General features: G+C 48.3%; 1 protein-coding gene across 2 annotated transcripts in view; it reads right to left on the reverse strand.

Moving 5' to 3' along the window:
* Window positions 1-20,938, reverse strand: part of LRP11 (LDL receptor related protein 11) — a 235,231-nt gene extending 214,293 nt beyond the window's left edge. Inside the window, exon 1 of one of the 2 annotated variants that reach the window (XM_086927567.1) lies at window positions 19,806-20,938. In XM_086927567.1, the coding sequence (XP_086783693.1) occupies window positions 19,806-20,715 (910 nt within the window). In that variant the 5' untranslated portion in view covers window positions 20,716-20,938. The remainder of the gene's footprint in view (window positions 1-19,805) is intronic. The other variant, XM_086927568.1, reaches the window with a different exon arrangement.
* Between the last annotated feature and the right edge of the window lie 4,722 nt (window positions 20,939-25,660).

Raw genomic sequence — 25,660 nt, forward strand, 5'->3', positions numbered from 1 at the left:
GATCCCCCCATTCACCTGGCGATTCCCCCTGTACGCCCTGCTAGATGACACCTTTAGAGGGGAACTAGCAGAGGAAATCGACCTCTTCTTTGAGAAGAATATAGGATCCGTGGATACCTTCCACACGATCTGGGAGGCGTTCAAGGTATACATTCGTGGTATTGCTATGACCAAACACTCCAGTGTCTTAAAGGCCATAAGACGGAGGCTGCGCTCCCTGGAATCCCAATTAGCTGACCTGGAGACACAACTTGTGACTGACCCAGATCCCTCTACAGCGGATAGACTAAGATCCCTTATCTCGGAATTCAATGAGGAGGCGGACAGGGAGGTTTGCTACATGGGGAAGTATGCCACAGCGAGGACTTAGCTCGCTATTAGCCAGAATACTGCGCTACTCTGGGAGAACTCCCAAAGTGACAGAACTTGTCACCTCAGGGGGACACACGGTAACGACAGACAAGGAGATTATCACGGAATTCCACGACTACTACTCCAATTTATACACTACTAAATCAGTAGATCTAGAGTCAGACATGGACGACTACCTGGAACATATACAACTACCGTTTCTAGCTCAGTCGGACAGGGAGTTCCTCATGTCACCCATACAGGCAGACGAGATCTCTGAAGCGTTAGTTAGCATGCGTGTGCACAGTGCCCCAGGGATAGATGGCTTGACAGTTGGGTTCTACAAGACATTCAGAGATAAACTCATTCCTCACCTGCTGTCCTTGTTCGACGAGATATGTGAGGATGGGAGCATGCCCCGCACGATGAGAGAGGCCCTATTGGTTACCATCTTGAAGCCGGGCAAACCCCCTAATGTCTGCAGTGCGTATAGACCGCTATCCCTACTGAACGTAGACGCCAAGTTATACGCCAAGGTCCTGCCACCCGGCTGTCCCTTATAGCGCCGGAGATTGTGGCCCCAGAACAGTCTGGATTTGTGCCTGGAAGGAACTTGACCTACAATATACGCACTGTGCTCGGCACTATGCAACATGTGCGACCGGATGTGAAGGCTGTCGCAATTTTCCTGGATATGGAGAAGGCGTTCGATTCGGTAGAAAGGCCGTTCATTCTGAGGGTCTTGCGCCGGATGGGACTGGGAGAGCAGTTCCTACAAATGGTTGGTGCGCTGTATTGGAGACCTGTCGCCAGGGTGAGACTGGGGGATCGAGTATCGGACCCTTTCAACATCAGCAGAGGAACAAGACAGGGCTGCCCCCTGTCTCCGCTGCTATACGCCCTCGTTGCTGAGCCACTGGCGTGCGCGTTGCGTGAATACCACTGGCACCGGGGGGTGAGCTTCCCGACATATAAAATAGTCATTTCGACGTACGCGGATGATACATTACTTTATGTGCGAAACCCGGAAACGAACCTGTCCCCCGTTCTGCGGGAGGTGGTGCGTTTTGGCGCGCTCTCGGGTCTAAAGGTTAATTGGGAAAAATCAGTGGTACTTCCACTGACCCCGGTGACGGATCGTTTTGAGATGGACTACCCTTTACACTGGTCAACGGACCCGGTGCGATACCTTGGCATTAGGATTCACACGGACACGGAGGTGTTATTTAGTGAGAACTTTGGGGTGGCTTTCAGCAAATGTGAAGACGACGTGGAAAGGTGGTGTAAGCTCCCACTCTCCCTTATAGGCCGCATAGCAATTATGAAGATGGTGATACTACCGAGATTTCTCTTTCTGTTTAACACTCTGCCTTTATACTCTCGAAAGCCTTCTTTGTGAACCTAACGAAACTCATTGTTCGATTGGCCTGGGGTGGTGGGCAGCCGCGGGTCAAGTGGAACACGCTCACGCTTCCGTACGAGCTGGGTGGGCTAGGTGCGCCTGATCTAGTGAGATACTACAGGGTTGCTCAGGCCACTCATCTGCATACGAGGATTCATGGTGATAGGAACATCCCACACGTGCGGATGGAGCAGCTTTTTGCGGACCCCCTTCCGCTCCCAGCCACGATCTGCACCCCAGCAGACCGTAGGGTCGGAATTCTTGACTCGATCACGGCTACAAAGCACGCCTGGAACGAGTTACTAAAGGCCAGGGAAGGAGAGATGCTCTACTCCCCCTCGATGGCGGTGGAACGGCTGCAGTGGTTGGGCCCCATTGGGGACAGAAATGTGATCCGAGCCTTACATGAGCTGTGGCTTAAGACTGCGGGAGAGCTGTTTACGGACGGGAAAGCTAAAACGTGGGACCAGATCGTTCAGGGAGTGGACAGCCCGACGCTGTTACAGCGGTTTCAATTCCATAGAATCCGGAGTGCCTTGAAGGATGCTCTGGGCCCAGATCTGGCAGAGCCGCCGGACCTTCCGGAACTCTCACATGTTATTACTACTGAATCTCCAAAACATATGACAGCGCACCTATACAAGAGCATAGTTTCCCACAGAGCGCAGGTACCTTCTAAGGCCCGTTTGGCCTGGCAGAGTGACCTGGAGATTGAGATAGATGACTATGTGGTCATACTGTTGCGTCAGCACTAGGAGGATATCACTGAACGGGCGTCACAGATTGATACATTTTAAATTCTTGCAGAGGGTGTATCACACTCCAGAGCGCTTACACCGTTACGGTCTCCGGCAGTCCCCTGAATGCGAGCGCTGCCATGCTCCGGTGGCGGACTTCTTACACTTGGCGTGGGGCTGCCGTAGAATACACGAGTTCTGGGTGACGGTAATCTCGGAACTAAGTGAGATACTAGATCACAAACTCCTGGTCGATCCGGCGTTGGCACTGATGGGCTATTCGAAGCCCCTGCCGGTGGCATACAGGAGATTGACAGATATGGGGCTATTGCTGGCGAGACGTGCGGTGGCACAGTGTTGGATGAGGGGGCCGACACCGACCAAGAAACGGTGGGCTAGAGATATGGTATACTGCTGCACACAAGCGGAGCACTACAGCGAGCTCCTCCCTCCCACTAGCAGGACGAAAAACTTCTGGGGCCTATATAACACTTTTAGATACACTAGGGAAGACACGGCGGACACACAACGGGAGGGGGCGGAGGATACGCACTAACTTTCACGCAGACGATAGACCCCCATGGAACCATGGAGTGGGGGGTGTATCCGACACCTGGGGAAAAAAGCGACGGCTGGGTGGAGTGTTGAAGCTCGGCTGTCCAGTGTTGTGAGATGGGCAGTGACACACACAGGATATTAATCAGGTGGGGAGTGGGAGGCACACCTGGCGTTCCGATGGGAACACACTCGGGGTGGGGGCTATGGACATTAGCACATGCTACAACGTGACATTCCTTGCAACACGTAGGTCAGCGAACTGGTAGCATAACGGGGGGGGGGTGATTGCTTGGGAGTTCGCGGTTGGGGGGTGAGGGGAGTTTACTCTTTAGGAGGGGGGGGGACTCTTATAATATAAAATACACCTCCATTTCTCACTTAGCAGCACGCGGCCTACACGGACCAACTTCTATGCGAATGGAGGCTTTAACATTTGTTTTGTCACGGCACCTGCAGTTTCTAGCGGTCCGAATGCCTTCCTTAAGGTTCTAGTGCGCCGCCGTACCCCAGGGTTGACGGCATATGGCTGTGTACTACGAGATGCCTGTTTTATTGAACAAATTAACTACTATCGCAGTGCCGGCCCGAGGGGGTTGTAGGCGGTATGCTGTGTATGTCCTAGTCTGTATTAATAAAGGTGTTTAAAAAAAAAAAAAAAAAAGAAGAAGAGGAGGACACAACCGGAGCCGAACGAGAAGAACAGGAGGGCACCACGACCCCGACGAAGGAGGAAGACGCCGAGAAGGTCTTCGCGGGAGCCGATCGGGAAGCACGCAGCAGCGGACAGGAGCCAGGGAGAGAAATCAGCTCGAGGAGCACTGCGCCCGGGACCAAGGGGCCCCGTTACTTTTCAGCGACTAATGAACACTATACTGACCCCCCCCCCCCCCATCACAAATTTGCAGTTGCCTAACTGGGCGATATTGTCTTGTATAGACCTGATTGGGAAGCACACCTGGGACACCTGAAAGCGGTGCTTCAGTCGTTAAAACAAGCAGGTCTCACCCTCAATCCCCAAAAAAACACTTTTGAAACAGAACATATAGAGTACCTAGGATATACTATCAGCGGAGGTTGTATAAGGCCACAGGTTACCAAAATAGAAGCCATCTCCAAGATTCCCCATCCCTCTTGTAAGAAAGATGTCCGTTCATTCCTCGGGTTGGTGGAGTATTACAGGATATTTATACCACATTTCTCTGAAATCGCCAGTCCCCTCACCGATCTACTCACAAAGACCCACCCACACAGGAAAACACCTTCCTTGGCTGGCCTCCCAAGAGGAAAGCTTTCAGAAAGATTCTGTGTACCCCTACTGTGCTTACCTGTCCTGATTTCAGTAAAACATTTGTTCTCCAAACAGAAGGAAGGGGTCTTGGGGCTGTACTGTCACAGTCCCAGTCAGATGACCCCGGGGACTGGCGCCCTATTCTATATCTCAGTAGCAAATTGTTTCCCAGAGAAACCAGATGCGCAACGATTAATAAAGAATGCTTAGAACTGAAATGGGCAATGGAGGCGCTCCAATTATATCTTCTGGAACGTTCGTTTCTTGTATTAACTGATCATGCTCCCCTTCTTGGCTATCAATACATAAGGACTCTAAACCTAAAGTTTTTAGATAGTTACTTGCATTGCAGCCCTTCACTTTTGAGGCCATATATGTACCAGGGAAACTCCAAACAAATGTGGACTATCTCTCCAGATTTCCGGTCCTTGAATGGCCAGACTGTCCATTCCGAAGGGGGGGGGGGGGGGGGTCAATGTGATGGTTTCCGGCCCTCACAAACCATCGGCCAACCCAACTTGACCGCCGTCGACGTGGAACCTAGAAGCGGGGTCGACGGTCTAGTGTCGGAGGTAGGACAAAGCGAGGAGACCGGCGAAAAGGGTGGCTGGCGTTCAGCTGTTCTAAAGCGGGATGAAGAGGAGGACGTGACCAGAGCCGAACAAGAAGAACAGGAGGGAACCACGACCCCGAAGAAGGAGGAAGATGCCAAGGAGGTCTTCACGGGAGCCGAGCGTGAGTCACGCACCAGCGGAAAGGAGCCAGGGGGAGAAATCGGCTCGAGGAGCACTACGCCCGGGACCATTGTACTCCCCGGCGGCGAGGAGGCTTGGTCTCCCAACACCACGGCCCAGGAGGGTCGTGGGAGCAGGCAAGTACCGGCTGCATGCTCAGGGCTTGTCCAGGGGTTGTGGGCGCACACAACTGGGCACCATTAAAAGCACCATTGTTTCCCCCTCACGTTAGGCACAGCACGATAGGAACGGGTGACGGTGCACTTTTCCTTACCTCCTATATTCATTGCTTAACAGGAACTGTAGACTGAACCCGTTTTTGTTTTCATTTCTTTTGGGTCCACGGTCGCATGCCACATAGAAGGGGTCGGGAGCCGAGGCGAAGGAGTCTTCACTGAAGGGCCCCCACATCCAACCCCTCGACCTGTGTTCTTGTTTGTTCTACGCCGAATGTTGCTAACCTAAAGAAAGCCCTTTTGTTGATATCTACATCCTTAAAATAAACCAAACCTATAAACTTACATAGCCTTGGGACTACTTCAGTACCAGAAATGGGAGGGGGCGGACAGACTGTTGAGGGTCCCGACCACTGTAGATTTCAGGTCCATGGTAAACCGTCTGGCTCTTCTGGTAGGCCCTTTGAATTTGGCTGGCTGTGCGGTGGCAATTAAGTCAACGCATTCTGTGATCCACTGGGAGAAATTCTTCCCTGCCTGTTCTGGGTTGGGTGTTGTGTCTGGGAGTTTGGAGTCGAGAGCGTTTGTTCCACTGGTCTTCTGACATTTTTCCAGTCTCCGCGCGTGGAGCTGGAGGGCACGGTGCTGGTGGGTCCGGAGATGGTGAACTGGACACTTTAGAGGTCGTTAAGGGTTTTTCTTGGATTCCTTAGAGCAGACAACTGTATGGAAAAACCATGTTAACTAAAGCAAACAACATCTACCTCCAAACTAACGTAAATATTACTTGGAAGTGTAGAGCCTTCTGTGCCATATTCATGCAGATAATATTTCGCTTCATATGAGCAAGTGAGATAAATCAGCAAGCTAAGTGCTTGTCCCTGAAATTTGTTAATCCTTCTATACAACAGGGCTGACTAAACATTCATGCCTATGATGCTGAGGAACGGAGTAGCACTACAGTGATTAATTCTGGGTATTTACAGCACATAAAACAGCAAAAGATGCATTGTGTTGCCAAGAAATAAATATATCATGGAGTAAAAATAACCTAAAACTTATTATTGGCACAAAAGTAATGTAGAGTTCAATCAATCAAAGAGCTTTATTCGATTTTAGGTAGTAAAATCATAAAAGCATATACATGTAAAACAATTCATCCTCAATACATCTATATACATCAGTCTATTTTATCACAATAACAGTTTCAAACATTACTTCTCATCTTGAGGATCAAGCTAACAAAGACCCAGTCCACAAAATTCAATGATTATTTACTTTCCTATTTTTCATCACGTTCTTTAAAAACGCTACCATAGAGCTGATACAATAAAAACTATCCAACATCTGTAGGTAGATGAAGGCAGGCCGACATGGTCTCCATCCTCCCCTTTTTAGTAATGGCTTTAACCATCTTTGTCTCTCTGCGTGATAATACTTGCAGAATAATACCACGTGAATCGTGCTTTGTTGTGATGCATTATCGCACGGGCAGTGGCATAGATGTCTGGTCCAATCGTTAATATTTGGATATGAGACAAGGTGAAGAAGTGTTCCAAATCTAAACCTGGTCAGCAGATATCTTTCGTATCCGCTCAATACATGTTGCAGATATGGTTGAATTCTGCATGTAATAGTGATCTGCTGATGACTAATCACAGTTGGTTTATTCAAGGCAAGGGCTAAGCTATATGCATCTAAGTGTGCCATGATGATCCCTTTAAAATCTTTGCGTGTGATAGCCTGTAGGGATTCCGGCGTAGAAAAATAGTCAGGGTTGCCAATATCAGAAATGAAATCTTCCACGTATTTTAGCCATGGAATTTTACGGTTCTTATCTAGCTTCAAGGCATCCCTCATTATTTCCCTGTTTAAGGTGGTGTTCTCTGTGATCCAAATTCTATGCCATAGGAAAACTGGCTGGGCCCGGATTGTGTCAGAAATGTATGTAACCCCCAGCTCAGAATGACAATTAAAAACATGTGCGCTATTTGGCACACTCAGTAGAGCCCTCAAAAAGGCATTTTCAGTACGCTGGATTGGGGTACAATCTTGAAAGCCCCAAATTCCTGCCCCGTAAATGAATTTCTTAGAGCAGACAACTGTATGGAAATAAACATGTTAACTAAAGCAGACAACATCTACCTCCAAACTAACGTAAATATTACTTGGAAGTTTAGAGCCTTCTGTGCCATATTCATACAGATAATATTTCGCTTCATATGAGCAAGTGAGATAAATCAGAAAGCTAAGTGCTTGTCGCTGAAATTTGTTAATCCTTCAGTTAATTTTCTATACAACAGGGCTGACTAACATTCATGCGTATGATGCTGAGGAACGGAGTAGCACTACAGTGATTAATTCTGGGTGTTTACAGCACATAAAACAGCAAAAGATGCATTGTGTTGCCAAGAAATAAATATATCATGGAGTAAAAATAACCTAAAACGTATTAATGGCACAAAAGTAATGTAGAGTTAATAATCCTTGGTGCTATGTCAGTGTGATAACATGCTACCAGTTTCATCATTCTGCCTGGCCTAGTATGTTTTCTTGTGTAGGCGACAGAAACATTGTGGGATACGTCTCCTGACAAGTGCTCTAAAATGCTTTTGGTTGTTGCTTTAGGCATTTCTCATCTCTTTTTAACAAGGGTAGCTCCATCTCTATGATCAGTCCATGACACATAAAACATTACGCAGTTGATTATGATTATAGAATGGGGTACAGCCTCTTAATCTTGACCCAAGTGGGGAGACAACCTACTGGCTCTTTCTTGAAAATATGTGGAGTCTGCCATAACCGGGTTCCTTGCTTACCAATTACTGTATGTGGTGTGCCGGAGAGTGCTTGGGGTACCCACGAGCAAGAACGCCCCGACAGGTATGTAGTCACTAGGATTGTAGGGCGCTCCTTGTGATTTAGCTGTTGTTAGTACTGTAGTCTCCCTCCACTGCTTCTCCAAATCTGTTCTCTCTATATACATCTTTGTGAAGCCAAGTGCATCTGTTTGACATTGGATCCATATAAGGTGAATGGAGCACTATTGATCTTTTATTGCACTGGGCCCCGACTGTGCCAGTTCCAATCAGTCAAACTCCGGCCTGACAACAGCAACACCTAAACAATGAGGTGGCAAAAAGACATGTCTAGTCTACACATCATATACAAAGAAAATAGACCACCTTCCTAATCCTCAAATCTTATGTTCTATCGTGATAAAGACAGAACCCCAGCAACCACCTCAATTGGCCAGAAATTTTTCAGGAAACTAGTACAGAAAATGGGAGAGTCTGATCACCTGTGTCTTGTAGCCACGGAGCTGTGGCAGACCTGAAAAGAAAGTGTGCTTTGTTAATAATGGTTCACCTCTAAAAATGGGAGGCTAAATCTGACTGGGAAGTTAGATTTGAGCCTACAAGCCTAAGACAGAATGTAAGAAGACCCTTTTTGTGCATACATCGTTCACCTCTACATCAATACGCTCTGCACCCACTAAGACAGGGGACAGAGGCAGATTCCTGGATGCCTTCGTTCTAAGAATAAATGACATACCACCATGACTAAAGAAAATACTTGTGACCATGAAATTCCCTGCAAATAGACCACCTGCTCAGTTTTGCCCAGAGGCTAGATCCAGCAACCCTGAGCCCTGCTGTCTGGAGGATGGCGAGACAGTGAGCCTGCAACTTTGGCCCAGCTTGACATGGACATTCACCCTCTCTCGAATCTGCTCCAAAGCTCTCTATGCGCCACACTGATGCCACTATGTGTGAGTTGTATCAAGCAGAGTTGATGTCTGCGAGCCTGTACATTGCAATGATGCCAATCTCTCAGAGTAATGTTGATGTCCATGTGAGGGTTTTGGGCCCTGCATCAGAAAACAACCTTACTTCACACAATATTGACACCACTGTGCTGTCCGAGTGCTGCACCATCAGTATTCCCTCTGTGACTCATTCCCAGGTAAACAGCCATCCAGGCACTAATGTCAGGGGACCTTTGCCTGCCACTGCTATCCAGACACTTCTCATTGCATCCTTAGACTGCTTTTTCTGTGTCCCCAGCTGTCTCAGAAAAAGAGACCGCTGCTGACCACCAGCACAGCTTATACCCGGTGACACCTGTTAACAACTCTTTTAGAGCCCTAAAAAAGCCAGTCGAAGAGAACGGAAATGGTTAGTACACTGCACAGAAAACACTAAAAAAGATGACAGTACACTAGGCTGCAGAGATGGGATTAGCCAAACTTCTGTATTCCAGATAAGTGTGCAAAGGTATAAGACACAAAGAGCTCGCAGAATATCAGAGACACACATGCATTAGAATGAATCCCATAAAACCTCTTGAAGGTACTGAGAAAATTGCCTTAATGACAATAAATCCTTGTATCTTGTTCTGTTAGAGAATAAGATAACTTTCACATTACATGTACAGTAGGTGATACAGGTGCTTTCAGAACATGTTGTACCCAAAGTACCGCCAAGAGTAAGCCTGACTAACTACCACACCACTAGCCCTTGAAAGGCAAAGTTAAAGATTAGGTATTTGGCAATTACGTAAGCTTGCAGTAGTACATGTTTCCTTATTTCCTACGTCGACAGCAATACTCGTCACAGGAGTGGCCTAATCGTCTTTAAGTCACACAGGCCCAGAGAACGGGCCTGACAAGGAGTTTGGACAATGGGAAATATTTCTAATTGCTTGGAGACAGACCCAACCAAACAATGTACTTTTTCAGGTTTATAGAAAATGTGGCTCTTCTTAATGTGCTTACATTTCTAACATTCAGAAAGAACGATAGAATCTATGCCACCAACATCATGCGGATAATCCATTGCAATGGAATTAACTAAACATTTTAATTGGCCGTTTGCTTTCACTTAAACGAATATCTGCCCTTTAATTCGTATGATGGAACTATATTTTAAGTAGCTCAGCCTTCATTGATTATATATACATTTTTCAGGGTGTAGGGTGTTGTCACAGTCCTCGTGGACCTCTGCATGGCCTTTGATCTGGTTCCACGAGGGAAACTCTGGTCTGTCCTCTTGGAGTTAGGTATCCCATCCCCACTTTTGAACATAATAATGAGGCTTCACAAGGAGAATTTTGCACGGGTTAGATATGGGAAGAATGGATCGTTATCATCAAGATTCCCCGTTGACAGGGGGGTAAGACAGGGCTGCGTCTTAGCACCGACCCTGTTCGGCCTCTTTGTCAATGGGGTAATCGCCCACTTGAACGGGGTATTGAATAATGACGCACCCAAGCTTGCGGGCAACAGGCTGGTGACGAGTGCCTGGGTGACGGTCTTCCTGGTTTCCATGGGGATCCATCTGAAGATCTTGCAGAGCATGCGCAGGGTGTTGTAGCACGAGGATGAGACGGCGTTGACTTATCTGGTCATTGACAGGGAGGAGTCCAGGATGAAGCCCAGGTTGCGTGCGTGGTCCGTCGGTTTGGGAGCGGTGCCCAGGGCCAGGGGCCACCAGGAGTCGTCCCAGGCGGAGGGTGATGATCCCAGGATGAGGACTTCCGTCTTGTCCGAGTTCAGTTTAAGGCGGCTGTTCCTCATCCAGTCGGCGACGTTTTTCATCCCTTCGTGTAGGTTGGCTCTGGCGGTGGTGGGGTCGCTGGTGAGGGAGAGGATGAGCTGGGTGTGTCGGCGTAGGAGATGATGTTGAGGTTGTGCTGGCGTGCGATGGCTGCGAGGGGGCTTATGTAGACGTTGAAGCGGGTTGGGCTGAGTGAAGATCCTTGTGGTACGCCGCAGATGACTTCGGTGGCCTCGGATCTGAACGCAGGGAGGCGGACTCTCTGGGTTCTTCCGGTGAGGAACGAGATGATCCATTCCAGCGCTTTTTCTCGAATTCCGATGTTGCTGAGGCGCTTCACTAGTGTTCGGTGGCAGACGGTGTGGAATGCCGCAGAGAGGTCCAGGAGGATGAGGGCCGCTGTTTCCCCATTGTCGATCAGGGTTCTGATGTCGTCGGTGGCTGCGATCAGGGCGGTCTCGGTGCTGTGGTTGGCCCGAAACCCGGACTGCGAGGGGTCGAGGGATCCGTTCGTCTCAAAGAAGGCGGCCAGCTGTTTGTTGACGGTCTTCTCGATGACTTTGGCCGGAAAAGGAAGGAGCGAGATGGGACGGTAGTTCTTGAGGTCGGTGGGGTCCGCCGTTGGTTTCTTCAGGAGGGCGGTCAGCTCGGCGTGCTTCCAGCTCTCCGGGAAGGTAGCTGTGTGGAAGGAGGAGTTGATGGTGTCTCGGAAATGGGGTGCGATGGGGCGTCGGCTTTGTTGAAGACGTGGTGTGGGCACGGGTCGGTTGGTGATCCGGAGTGGATGGAGTTCATCATGCGGGTGGTGTCTTCGGTGCTGATCGGGGTCCAGTTGCAGAGGGAGGTGGTGGCGGGCGTTGGTTCGGTGGTAGGGTGCGTGGTCTGTGCGTCGAAGCTGTTGTGTATGTCGGCGATCTTGCGGTGGAAGAACGAGGCGAGTGAGTTGCAGAGGTCTTGCGAGGGAGTGATGTCGTTGTTTCCGGCGCTGGGGTTGGAGAACTCTTTGACGATGCTGAAGAGTTCCTTGCTGTCGTGGGTGTTGTTGTCCAGTCGTTCTTTGAGTGCCGTCTTCTTGGAGGCGCGGATCAGCTGATGGTGTTTGCGGATGGCGTGCTTGAGGGCGGTCCTGTTGTCTGTGGTGTGGTCGAGCCGCCAGGCTTTCTCGAGGGTGTGGCAGTTCTTTTTGGATTCCTTGAGTTCGTCAGTGAACCAGGGGGTTTTCTTGCTGCCGTGTCTGCTGGGAGGTTTCTTTAGTGGTGCGAGGTCATCGGCGCAGGCGGTCAGCCACTTGGTGAGGTTGCTGGCTGCTTCGTTGGGGTCTGTTATGCTGGTGGGAGTGTTCTGGCTGAAGGAGGCGGTGAGCTGCTCGGCGGTGATCTTGCTCCAGCATCGGCGGGGGACCTGTTGCGGGTGGTGGTGGGTTGTGGTTTTTTTGAAGCTGAAGTGGACGCAGCTGTGGTCGGTCCAGTGGAGTACGGTGGCGTGGCAGAAGGAGATGTGCTTGCTGGATGTAAAGACTGGGTCGAGCGTGTGTCCGGCGTAGTGGGTGGGGGTGTTCACTAGTTGCTGGAGTCCGAGGTTGGCGAGGTTGTCCAGCAGGGCGGTGGTGTTTCTGTCGTTGTTGTTCTCCAGGTGAAAGTTGAGGTCTCCTAGGAGGATGTAGTTGGCGGAGGGAAGGGCGTGCGGGCTGATGAAGTCTGCGATGTCTTCGCTGAATTGTGTGCGTGTCCCGGTGGTCTGTAGATGAGGGTGCCGCAGAGGGTGGTCTTGGGGTCAGTGTATATCTGGAAGTGCAGGTGTTCAGCGGCGGTGAAGTTATCGTCGGAGTTAGTTGAGATGCGGATGGTGTTCTTGTGTACGATGGCGATGCCTCCTCCCGTCTGGTTGACGCGGTCCTTCAGGGTGATCTTGTATCCATCCGGGATGGCTATGGCGATGTCGGGTGCTGAGGAGGCGTTCATCCAGGTTTCGGTGAGGAAGGCGACGTCCGGTGCTGTCATGTCGAGCAGGTCCCAGAGTTCCACGGCGTGCCTGTGGATGGAGCGGGTGTTGAGCAGGATGCACTTCAGGTGGTTGCTGCTGGTGCAGGGCTTGGCGGGGGCCGTGCAGGTCCGGTAGCAGGAGAAACGGCAGGCTTGGCAGGCGAAGGGTCCGTGGGTGCGTCTCGGGGTGGCTCGGTAGCAGGCAGGGTTCCAGCCAGTGTTGAGTGCGTTGAGTGTTGCGGCGTCGTAGGTCCGTCGGGTCGTCTTGCTTCGGCGGGGGCCAGGGGTCCTGGCACTGGGCGCGGTCCAGGCGCGGACGGGCACAGACAGGCTTACCTTCGGCGCTCAATCAGTGCTCCCGCTGCGAGCGTCCGCTGCGCGTTCGCTCAGGGGGCGTCATAAGTAAGGAGCCGGGAGGGAGGAGCAGCTGGGTGGCGGGAGCGGGGCGGCGAATGGAGTCGCAGGGGGGCGGGGCCGCAGGGAGGCAACGGCGGGAAATCCAAGGGTCTGCGGGCAGCGGGGATCCCAGGAGCTGCGGGCGGCGCTCGAGGGAAACTGCAGGCAGGAGGCGGCAAGGCAAGGCAGGCAGGAGCGGCAGCAGAGGGTGGAGCGACCAAGCCCTGAGGAGAGCTGAGCGGTCACCCAAACAAGATTTCACCCACCTTTGTCAGTCACTTTTACTGCCTTTGTAAGTAACCTTGTTGTTCTAGCCTTCTTCCTTTGCTTTGGCTGCTCAGCTTGAACCCACTTCAAGCGCCCTGAAACAATACCAAGTACATTTGCATCTCTACAAAATTACTACATCAATTAATAAACTAAATAAATGTTATTTTCCAATCAAATGATATACGTATAGAGTGATACTTAGATAAACCAAAATGAGAAAGTATAATAAATTGTTCATCGTGGGACGCGCTGAGAGACTTGCTGCCTACCCATTCTTAAGCAAAACGGAGCAAATAAGAGCGAAAACAAATGTTCCAGGGTGCATAAAAGAAGAGATTAAAAGAATGAATTGTGACTTTGTGACTGCACCTGCTCCCTTCCCTGTTTACTCCCTAATCTCTAGAGGCAAAAGGGCCTCGGTGAGCAGCCTGAATGACAGATGGCAACAAACACAATTGACTGCAATTTCAAAGGAATATGCAGTATGAAGCCTCGTGGCGTTAACTTGTAAGCTCTTCTGTGATAGGTTAGCACCACTTCATGGCAAAACAAAGACACAGGTAGGTTCGAATACACAACCTAAAACAAGACAGCCCACGCGACGCACCGAATGTATTTAATAAGCATTTCACAGTGAATGATCCAGCAAGGGAGGCCTCTGACATCAAACTGTGACCACTCATCGACCACCTCCTGCTCGGTGACAGATTTGCATGACAGTGTGTGCCAGAGTGCTATTTTGAGGAATTTCTTATCTGGCAGACAGGGCAACAAATCTGCAAGCGAAAGAAATGTCAAATCAACCTGTGCTGAGACGAAAAGGGAATTGTTTCTCGTTTCCGATTGGTTGAGAATTCTTCTGCATACCCAGCAAAAGCTCAAATCATTTAAAAGGGAAAGTTGGATTCATTATGCCTGGGAAAACCTTAAATCCCTGTTCGCACAAAAATACGCAGGGACCAGAATTCATGCGTAATCCAGAAATTATTTTAGTATATTCCGTGGCAACACCGTCAAAGATAACGCGAAGGCAAGCTGAACGGCAGCTGCAAAGCACAGTCCTCTGTATGCCATTGTGTAGCCATAGCTTCCAAACAGACAGTAAGTATAAAGACGTTTGACATTTCAAGCACAAATGCTTTCTGAAATATTACGCCCTATTTTCATAAGCACGAGCGCTAGTAATTACAAAATATCTCTGCAAGAGCAGAATTTGTGAGTCAACAGTAGCAGAACCTGCCAACATGCCTCCTAAACCATTTGAACAGCCTAAATCACAATGTCATATATAGTTTGAATACTCAACCAACTCTTCTCAGTATGATTCTTTATGTTTATTATTTGAAAGACAAGTCTTGTCCTAGAGCTATTTTTGGACTATACGTTTGCTTACGCACCTTTGAAAATTAGGAACTGGAGTCATTTTATTCATGTAAGGAGTTAAGGCGGTGGTTGAGGGAGGAAGGAAGCCCGCAGCTCTCCCGTCTTCTAAAATGTATGCCACTTTTCCAAATGAACTTCTGTGATGTGCCCACAAGAACCCTGGCGAAGGCAACATAGACTTGCAAAGCTGTATACATCCCAATCCCCCAAAAAGCTCATTGCTACAAAAAAGAAGTCTTTGGAATGCAATAAGTCTCGAAATTGCGAGATTTTGTGCGATTGGCATTGTAAATGGCAATGCTTTTTACAATAATAAAATGCATTGTCATTTACAATACATATAGGTCAAAGTCTGTATTGCAGAGCGCGGTGTCCCTGAAGCGGGCGCCGCACTCACCATTGAGATAAAAACAAATATTTTGAAAGTAAACAGAGCGCAGGTCCCTGAAGCGGGCCATGCTCATCATTAAAGTAAAAACAACAAAAAACAGAGCGCGGTGTCCCTGAAGCGGGCACCTCGCTTAACATAAAAGTTTAAAAAAAGAAAAAAAGCTGAAAGAAAGTGCAGTGTACCAGAAGCGGATGCCACATTCAGCTTAAAAGTGGTAAAAAACAATAAGCATCTGCCATTGTATTGTGAGTGCTGTGGGCGTAGGAGGCAGCCACTTTTAAAGTTAGAGTTAGAGCAGCATAGCGCTCCATACGAGAAGAGACCACCATTGTCCTAGGTGGGCGCGCTGCAAATACAAGAGAGGTTATGATATAAGTTTTATGCTTTATAATTTTTCGAATTATCAGTTGTGTTTAGATTTAACTTAGGACCTGAGTTTATTGAACAGTGTTTCCGTAAATTTTATAAAATATGTAAAGAATAAAATATTATTGTAATAACTGGGAATGTAAAATTAAACTATACATTATATTTTATTTTCAGAAAGTTGTTAATTGTCTTGAGAAAGGCGCTGGCCGCCGAAACGCGTCGACACACAACTTACTCTTCTATGCTCAAGAATTTTTATGTTATGATTGATGTAAATTCAACTTTTTATGACTTGTATATTTTATTTATTGTTTATGTGATTGTAATAAACTTATGTATTTAATTGGAAGCTGTTCATTCTCAGTGTTGGTCCTTTTCGTATTGTGTTTTTAATTTTAGAATTACTGCCTAGGTGGTTTTCTCCATTGATTTATTTCCCTGACCTAGGGGTTGATTGTTAATTTTCATACAGGGAACCCTTGTTGTTTTCAAACAACTTCCAGAGGCACCACACATGGGCCAAGCACTCCAGGAAGGACAAAACTCTCTCAGTAGAGCTCAGGGGAAGCTGGGGGTGAAGTTCTTTTGTTCCTGGGACTTCAGAACAGGGAGCCAGCTCTTCTCAGGCCCTTGGAGATTCCTTCAAGCAAGGGGACACAGCACAGCAAAGTCCTTCCCCTCTCCTTGGCAGCAAAGCAACAGCAGGGCAATCCAGCAGAGCAACAGCTGGACAATATTCCTTCTTCAGTTTCCGCTTTCTCCTTGGCAGAGGTTCCTTCTTGATTCCAGGATGATCTAATTTTCTGATGTCAGGGGTCCTGTGCTTATACTCCTAAAAGTCTTTGTTCTCTTTGTGCAAGTGGGATGCGCCCGGTCTGAACCAGTTCTGGATGTTTCTTGAGCACTTTGTTTTCCTGGCTTCTCCTTTCCTTTCAGAGTGAGGGGCAGGGTCGTCAGCCGCCCAGCAGGAGGTGGAGCCGGCATTGTGGAAGGCAGGCACAGCCCTATTCAGGCCCAGGTGCTATCTCCTCCTACCATTCGAGTTGCAAATGCAGTCATTCAGCCTAGGGCTGACTCAGCCAGCCTCCTGGGCAATCCCCAGCCCCTGTCACTCTCAAACTAGACAATCAATACACAAACAGGCCAAGGCACACAGAAAGGTCAGACAAGAGAACAGCAACTTTCTAAAAGTGCTGTTCTCAAACACAGGATTCAAAAACAACCTTTACTAAAAGATGCGTTCTTAAATTCTGAGTTCAGGGATACTAGACTCTTATGTCCGATCTTGTTCCTATGGGAAGAAATGCTGGTAGCCACTGTAGCCAGCATCCCCCATGTTACCCTATGGAGCAAGATAGCCTTACAATAGTGAAAACGAAAATGGCTGGAATTCACTACCAGAGCAGGCCACCTGCACCAGTACATGCTCTACCTTTCACAAACACTGCACCCTGCCCAGGGGGGTACCTTGGGCCTTCCATAGGGGTGACCAATGTGCAGAAAAAGGGAAAGGTTAGGCCTGGACAGTGGGGACACTGAACAGGAGGACATGGCAGGTCACAGGCTGCACACAGGCACTGCAGTGGCAGGCCTGAGACACCATTTTAGGGCTACTCATGTAGGTGGCACAATCAGTGCTGCAGGCCCACTAGTAGCATTTGTCATCACCAGCCCTGTCACACCCAGTGCACTTTACTAGGGACTTCATGGTGATACAAATATGCCAATCAGGTAAATCCAATCATAATAACAATTTACACAGGGAGCACTTACACTCTGGCACTGATCAGCAGTGGCAGAGTGTCCAAAGCATCTAAACCCGCAAAAATGAAATCCAGCACAGCATCAAAAATACAGGAGGTAGAGGCCAAAAAGACAGGGGAAACCACGCCAAAGATGCCAGGTCTAACAGGCAGTAACCAAAAACAAAATAATTCCTTACAAAGGTAATCAGTGGCAATGCCTATCTGTAGGCTTTAACACAGTGAAACAACAATTTACACTTAAATGCCTATTTACATATTCTTTTCACAATAAATAGGTCAGGCCTACTGACTTTATTGTAACTTTTCATTATAAACAATCAGGCCTATAACCTTTATCATTAGCTTGTCACCATAACCAACTCAAGCACAATGTACTTAGTAATGAATGAATGACCAACTTATAAAGCGCAAACAAATGCCCGAAGTATAAACTTTCTACAACACAACCATCCATATGGCAACAGTGATAAAAGTACAAATGTATACAAAATTAAAACTGCTGACAGAAAATACAATCTCTCCTAGGACAGTATAACAAGATTATTTGTAATGGATAGCTCCTAGTCCCACAGTCTGTTCCGGTGGACTACCACACCAAAACAATTGTAAAATTCCTTGTAACAAAATACCTGCCTACAAGTTTTGCACTGTGTAATAACAATCCATCTTTAAAATCCTTATCAAATTATCTATGTCCTGTAACACAACGTAATAACAACCAACGGTAAAGGCTTACTGTCCTTAACGTATGCTTTTCACAATTAATAAGCAAGACCAACTGCCTTTGTCATTAGGTTTCATAATTCGCAGATCAGACCTTTGGCAGCAGACAATGTTTCCAGTGCACAAAACAGGCAAATAGCTTGTTATTATAACCAACTCAGGTCCACAGTTTTGAGCGCAAACTTTTCCACAAGGCAACCATCTGACACAGAGTCATTAAAAAGGTGTAAAAATTACAGTTGGCAAAGCAAAATACTCCTTCTCCTAAAAAGGCCTAATGAGAATTCTCACAGAGCAAATCTTCTATATCCATGGTTTGTCACACTGTGTGCCCAACACCAGAAGCATTGCCTACTAGGGTAATCTGTGAGAATCCATATGACAAAATACTAATCTGTAGTTTTACATTCCACACTTAACCCCTTCCATGCGGACTACGAACCCCAGCCGTCATGCACTACGGTGCTCGTGTGCTGATGACGGCTGGGGTTCGTCACGGCCCGCCCCTGTTCGTGTTGTTTACAGCACACCAGGGGAATCGCGGCCGCATGGAAGGGGTTAAATGCCGATCAACCATAACATATGATTTTCACAATAAAAATTTCAAACCTAGTGCCTTTGTCATAACATATCAGGCCTGTAGCTATGATCATCGGCTTGCCACTTTAACCAATTTAGTCCTGCTATATGGAGTATAAAATTTGCCAGAAGCCAAAAAAGTGCAATGCAAGCAGTCTTTTTAGTGGAACCACATAAATTGGACTCAATCAAAGCCTGTAATCAGAGGTATCAATGTGTGGATGGATCCTCAATCCCTATCTCAGAAGGACTCTGAAAGCTCTTTTTTGGTTTAGAACATAGGATTTGGCACTCTTTCAACGTTCAAGGCAGACCACAAAATCCATGTAGACTAGTATATCCCTGGGCTCAAACAAAAACCAGCATTCAGAGGTCTTGAGTTAATGATTACGTTCCTCCCATCTGTGCTACAGCCAGAGTAAAAAAAACGTCAATTATCACTTATCTAAGACCAGGGCAATTGAAATTACGCGGAGGAAGCAAAACTATGTGCAAGGGCTGACTAAATTATGTGGCAAGAAAAGGGAAATTATGCGACATAATACAGCATATTTTGACAATATTCACTCATTATTTCATAATGTTTACACAGTTTGGGTAAAGGTAAACGCCTACATACAGAAATAAGCAACAGAGGGGACCAGTCAACCATTTCCAAGAGACTTCTAATGCGTAGCAACACATGATTGCATGTTTTAGTAATCATCGAGGCAAAATCGAATTATTTCAGAGGTCTTGTCTAAAACAACATAACAGCACTGCAGTGCATTTTGTATGCCTTTGAAAGTTCAAGATCAGACGGCCTTAGTGCTACTGGCGTAGCCAACTGGATAAATAAAACACAATGTTCAAATTTGCTTGGAGGGCACGCATTTTATGTGGTAGACCATACGTTGTGCACAATCAAAACATGTACTCCGGCTACCAACATATGGGTTGAGCCAAATCCCCTTTCCTAGTAGTGCTGCTTAAAGCTCTTGTTTAAGCTGATCACCTAATGTCTGGCGACAGCTTCTGCGTTAAGCCAGGCCTAAAACATATGGAGACATGTAGTCCATTTTCTCAACAACCTAACCTTAAACACTGCGGGTGTGCTGTGCCACAGGTGCCAAGTTGCACTTTAAGCAGCTGGTTGCTCTTACCCTCCTGCTCTGCGGTCAGTGCCAGCCTCTGCAGGGCGTTGCTGGGGGGCTCTCTCTGGCGGGTGGCACTCTCGTTTACCCGGGAGCTGGTAAAGCTGTTGTAGCCACGGTGTAACGAGAAGGTGCAGACGCTGTGGCCCCGGTACGTGCAATCGAAGAGGTAGCAGCTCAGGGCGGGCACATGCTGGTGGCTTGAAGAGGTGGCCAGCTCCACCACAGCCACAGAGCAGCGTGGCTCTTCACAGCATGCCCCCATGCACTGATGCCAGGTCGTCACACCCCCGGGGGCGGCCAGAAAGGTGGCTCCGGCAGCTAGCGAGTCTTTGGTTCGGATGATATAATCCTGTAGGGTGGTGAAGCGTCCCTCGCAGCCGTCCTCGCCCAGCTGCGGTCGCCCCTCTTCCTGCACGTGTTGCAGGTGGTGCAGGCCTTGCTCGTCCCCTGGCACCCGCAGGTTGTTTTCGGTACCCGCTGTGGAACCACCCCTTTGCTGTATGTCGACTGGCCTACGTGCCTCCCCTTGCACACGGTGGACTGCTCGTGCATCATTTTGGGTTTGCGGTTCTTCCTGCAAGTGGTGCACCCCTTGAGTCTCGCTTATCCCCAGAGGCTCCCCCTGCAGGCGGTGCAAATCCGGCGCCTCCTCGGGGCTCAGCGGCTCTCCTTGCTGACGGCGTAGGCTCTGTTCCTCCCCGGTGCTCAGGGGCTCTCCCTGCCGCTGCTGCTGCAGCTGCTGACGGAACTCCTCCAAGAGCTCCTCCACACCGGACACCTGAGCCCGGAGCTGCGAGAGCGGGGCCGCATCGTCCTCGGAGGCCCTGCACTCCCCGGGTCTCCAGGAGCAGCAGACCAGAAGCATCAAAAGGAGCGCCGAGCGGAGACTGACCAGGCCGGCCGCCGGCCCCTGCATGCTGCTGTCAGACGCACCTGCTAGGATGAGCCGCACCTCGGAACAAGCAACATTCACCGGCCGTGCCGCACCCGGCGCTGCTAGTGTGTCGGACCCGTATATTTCTGTCCGCCGTTCATTCCAGTCCCCTGTATGAGGGAGGCAGAGATTAAACCCCGTCACGGCGCTGCTCGCATCTCCCCCTCTCTTTACTGTGTGCTGCTCTCTCTGTCTTCCATGACCCGGAAATAGAATCAACGTACAAATTAAGTCAAATACTGTCGTGGAAAACCTGAGCTTCGCAGCATCTGCGCACCTGTCAATGTGGTCGGAATGAATGGGAAAAGAGCGTGCGTGGCTAGAAATTTCAATAGAATTATTTAATGAGTAAAAAAAATCCTTGAACAATGCAGCAGCCCTGATGCACCTTGCCTTTATTTTTTTTTTATTTTTGTATTAAACTGGATACTTAAGGGGCGGCGGGGGGTGCAGCCGACCTTAGGGAAGTAATTTAGAAAAGTGTAGTGATCAGACGACTGCTAGGTTTTGGGTGTGTTTTGGGCTACATATCGGTATATAACCGTACATTTTAAGTTACCGGTGTAGTTAGGAGAGGGGCGCCGTATTTGCAAGTTTATTATGGTTTTAAAGCACCTGCTGCCGCATTTCTTTCCTCCAGCAATTTCCGGTTCATATACCTGTTGCAAAGAGTACCGTAAAGATTACCAAGTGAATATAATGTAAATAGGTCAGTGAGTTACTGCTTTCGAAAGAGACAACCTTTTACTACTTGCAGTTAAAAGTTAAAATCCTAATAAAGAACAGGGAGCTATTCATGAAAGAACTGCATGCACACTGCAAAGTATAGATTGGAATATAGATTAATGTTGTAGATAGGGTACCAGGCGCGGTTCGTCCATTGGGGTGTGGGGGCGTAGCCCCCCCTGCCCGACTTCCCCGACGCCGCCCGCAGCTCCCTCATGACAATCATGTCAATGAATCAACATGACGTCAGACCGCCGGGCGGGCGTCATGTTGATTCATTGACATGATTGTACAGACGGCAACACAAGTACGCATGCGTGGGGGCGGAGGGTGAATTTTTACCCGTGCCCACGCATGCGCACTTGTGTTTTGGCGGCGTTGCGCATGCCCATCAGGAGCCCTAATGGGTGTGCTGCGGGCGAGAGGGTACCTGTGCCCCTGGCGCCAGGATTGGCCAGGGGCGCTGTGAGCCTGTGACATGTGCGGGACCGGCAGCAAGGTAAGAGTGTGTGTTTTTCGGTGTTCCAGTAAACTAGCTTGCACAAATGACTTGAGATAGTTCAGTGTGTTAAAGCATCTGCTGCAGAAATGTGTGTGTCTATTCCAGGTCACCCGTTTATTTCACGGCATGGGGTTTTGGAAATGTAAAAATTCTCGGAATTTCTTTTTTGATAGTTGCAACAACAGCCTTCAACAGATTTCATTTTATAAACATTTTCCAGAAAATGAGTTAACAACTGTCACCACAAATATAATGTACTCTTTGAACTAAGGTTATAAAATTTAAAAATGTTCACTAACGGTAGAGGCGGAATAGCATGATATATGCATTTATTTTTGCATGCATGTTGGTGTATGTTTGTATGTGAATTTGTATAGTACATACCTAGGGCTTACAGGATGGCAAATACATGGGCGGTAGAAGGTTTCCAGCATAAAAAGGTAGGGGTGACGTAATATGTAAACGGGCACATCCTTCAACATCGATCCTAAAGGCTTGTTAGAGTCCATAATTTATTTGTATATGGTCATAAAAATACATGAATGATGGATGGATGCAGGGTGGGTGCATTAATGGTTGTTCGGTGGATGGGTGGGTGGATGGGTGCATGGATGGATGCATGCATGATGGGTGGATGGATGCATGAATGATGGATGCAGGATGGATGGGTGGGTGGATGGGTGGATGCATGAATGAATGATGTATGGATGCAGAATGGGTGGATGGATGGGTGGATGCATGCATGATGGGTGGATGCATGATGGGTGGATGGATGCATGAATGATGGATGCATGGATGCATGCATGATGGGTGGATGCATGATGGATGGATGCATGATGGATGGATGGATGGGTGGATGGATGGATGGGTGGGTGCATGAATGAATGATGTATGGATGCAGTATAGGTGGGTGGATGGATGGGTGGATGCATGAATGATGTATGGATGGATGCATGCATGATGGGTGGATGCATGATGGATGGATGGGTGGATGGATGGATGGGTGGGTGCATGAATGAATGATGTATGGATGCAGGATGGTTGGGTGGATGGATGGGTGGATGCGTGAATGATGTATGGATGGGCGGATGGATGTATGGATGCATGAATGATGTATGGATGGATGCTTGCATGATGGGTGGATGCATGATGGATGGATGGGTGGCTGCATGAATGAATGATGTATGGATGCAGGATGGGTGGGTGGATGCATGAATGATGTATGGATGGATGCATGCATGATGGGTGGATGCATGATGGATGGATGGGTGGATGTATGGATGGGTGGGTGCATGAATGAATGATGTATGGATGCAGGATGGTTGGGTGGATGGATGGGTGGATGCATGAATGATGTATGGATGCATGCATGCATGATGGGTGGATGCATGAATGAATGATGTATGCAGGGTGGGTGGGTGGATGGATGGGTGGATGCATGGATGCATGCATGATGGGTGGATGCATGATGGATGGGTGGGTGCATGAATGAATGATGTTTGGATGCAGGATGGGTGGGTGGATGTATGGGTGGATGTATGAATGATGTATGGATGCATGCATGCATGATGGGTGGATGCATGATGGGTGGATGCATGAATGAATGATGTATGGATGCAGGGTGGGTGGGTGGATAGATGGGTGGATGCATGAATGATGTATGGATGGATGCAAGGTGGTTCGGGCTCGCTCGCTGCGCTCGATCGCTGCAGTGCAATATGCAAATTAGTTTACGCTCCACCACTTTCAAATGTCACCAGCCGCCCCTGTAGGGTACATTTGGGTCGAAATGAATTCTTATTATTAAAGATAACCCCAACTATGGTTATCCATTTTAAATTCTGAGTTTGTGGTTCTCTACGCCAAGCACTCTTAAACTATACTGCTTACCAGTATGGATGACATGCCACTCCTACAGCTTGTAAACCTCTGACTTATGTAACATTTCCTATGCACTGATTTAAAAATGTACGATTAGATGTCTGTGTAATGTGTGTGTGATGCAAAGTGCTCTGACACCCTACACTTTAAGTGGGCCGGGTCTTGCCGGTGCTGAGCTCCAGCAGTTCTAAAAAGCAGGTGCCGAAATGGGTCACTATCGGGCTCTCCATTTTTGCTCTCACCCTCTATGAAAAAAAAATTCTTAACTCTGCAGCAGTACCTCTCTTCACAGCCTATGAGGTAACTTCAAAGAGACTCGTTATAGTTCTTATAGAGTCTCATTTTAGAACTGAAGTTTTTTCAGTCTTATATACCACGAAGCCAAAGCTGTTGCTTATGTATCTTATGCAACTAACAGCCATTGACAAAGCCAATAGCCCTGACTTGTTGTAGGTAATCTTACTTATTGTATTATATATCTGTCCCTAAGCTTCCTGGGTCTGCGGCCTGCCAGGGTCGCGCTGGGCCCCTCCAGGTGCTGTCTCTCCCGCCCTCGCTTGCGCCGGAGGTTAAGGCAAAGGTGGCTGTCCACCGCTTGAGACATAGTTTGATTCGACAGGCGGGGCGCCGCTTGTCAGGTGGACGGCTTCCTCGTCATCCTTCCTTTCCTGGCGAGTGTACGCTGCTTGACCTGAGTGGAGGCCGAGGTACGCCCTGAAGGGGAATCAGTTGTGGACCACCACCTGGGTGAAGACTCCGGCTTGGATCTAACCATCGGGGGCTCTCCGGAACCCGGCTGCCAAGAAAAGACAGTGTGCGCGGCAGTACTTTGGTGCCTGAGTCCTCCTCCTGCGCTTAGGATGACCAAAGACAAGGATCCAAAACTTCCCAGACAAGGGAAAATGGATAAATACACTAAAAGTAGTTACCCCACAAGACACTGCGCAACCATTGCCAGATGCGGCTACTATACTTCATGCCATACAATCATTCAGAGAAGCGCTGGAAAAGAAGATCGGAGAGGTATGCTCAGAGGTTACACTACTGACGCAGGACCTTCGAAACGTCTCTGAGTGAGTCACAGACATAGAGAACCAAGTTTCTGAGGTAGAGAACTCTGTCAAAGACCTGCAGAAGGCAGTGATGGAGCTCCGTAGTTCAAACAATATATGGCAATGGCGTATTGATGACGCCGAAAGCAGGGCATGAAAGAATAACCTCAGCATTGTGGGTTTTCTGAAGGGGAATGAGGGGTCTGACCTGCTTGCGTTCCTGACCACTTGGCTGAGAAGCATTATCCTACCCAAACACTTCTCTCCCTGCTTCGTGCTCGAACGGCCACACAGAGCGTTGAGTGAAAGGCCTCAGCCTGGTGCCCCCTCAAGGCAGATCATAGTTAAAATCCTTAACTTCCTAGATCGAGATATGATTTAACCGAGGCACGCAGGTTGTGGGGACATTAGATATGAGAACTCTAAGATCATGATTTTTCCAGATTACAGCAGAGATGTACAATGGCAAAGAAGGACTTTCAACTCCGTCAAAGCCAAACTAAGGACAATGCAAATACAATATATGTTATTATTTCCAGCAAAACTAAAGGTCCTATATAAAGGCAAGGCACATTTCTTTCAGACTCCGGAGGACGCGTGGGTGTGGATCGAGGAGAGGCTGGTATTCTGCCCCCTGGATGGGCAGAATGGAGACGGCAGCCGGTCTCAGAAATCCAGGACCAGACCGGCAGATAGCCAGCGCCGCATCAGAAAAAGTAAAACCGGCCTCAGGCGAGCAGGCCAAGCAAAACCTTATGTGCTCAGG

This window comes from Lissotriton vulgaris, chromosome 6 (assembly GCF_964263255.1).
Source record: "Lissotriton vulgaris chromosome 6, aLisVul1.2, whole genome shotgun sequence".
Classification (NCBI taxonomy): domain Eukaryota; kingdom Metazoa; phylum Chordata; class Amphibia; order Caudata; family Salamandridae; genus Lissotriton; species Lissotriton vulgaris.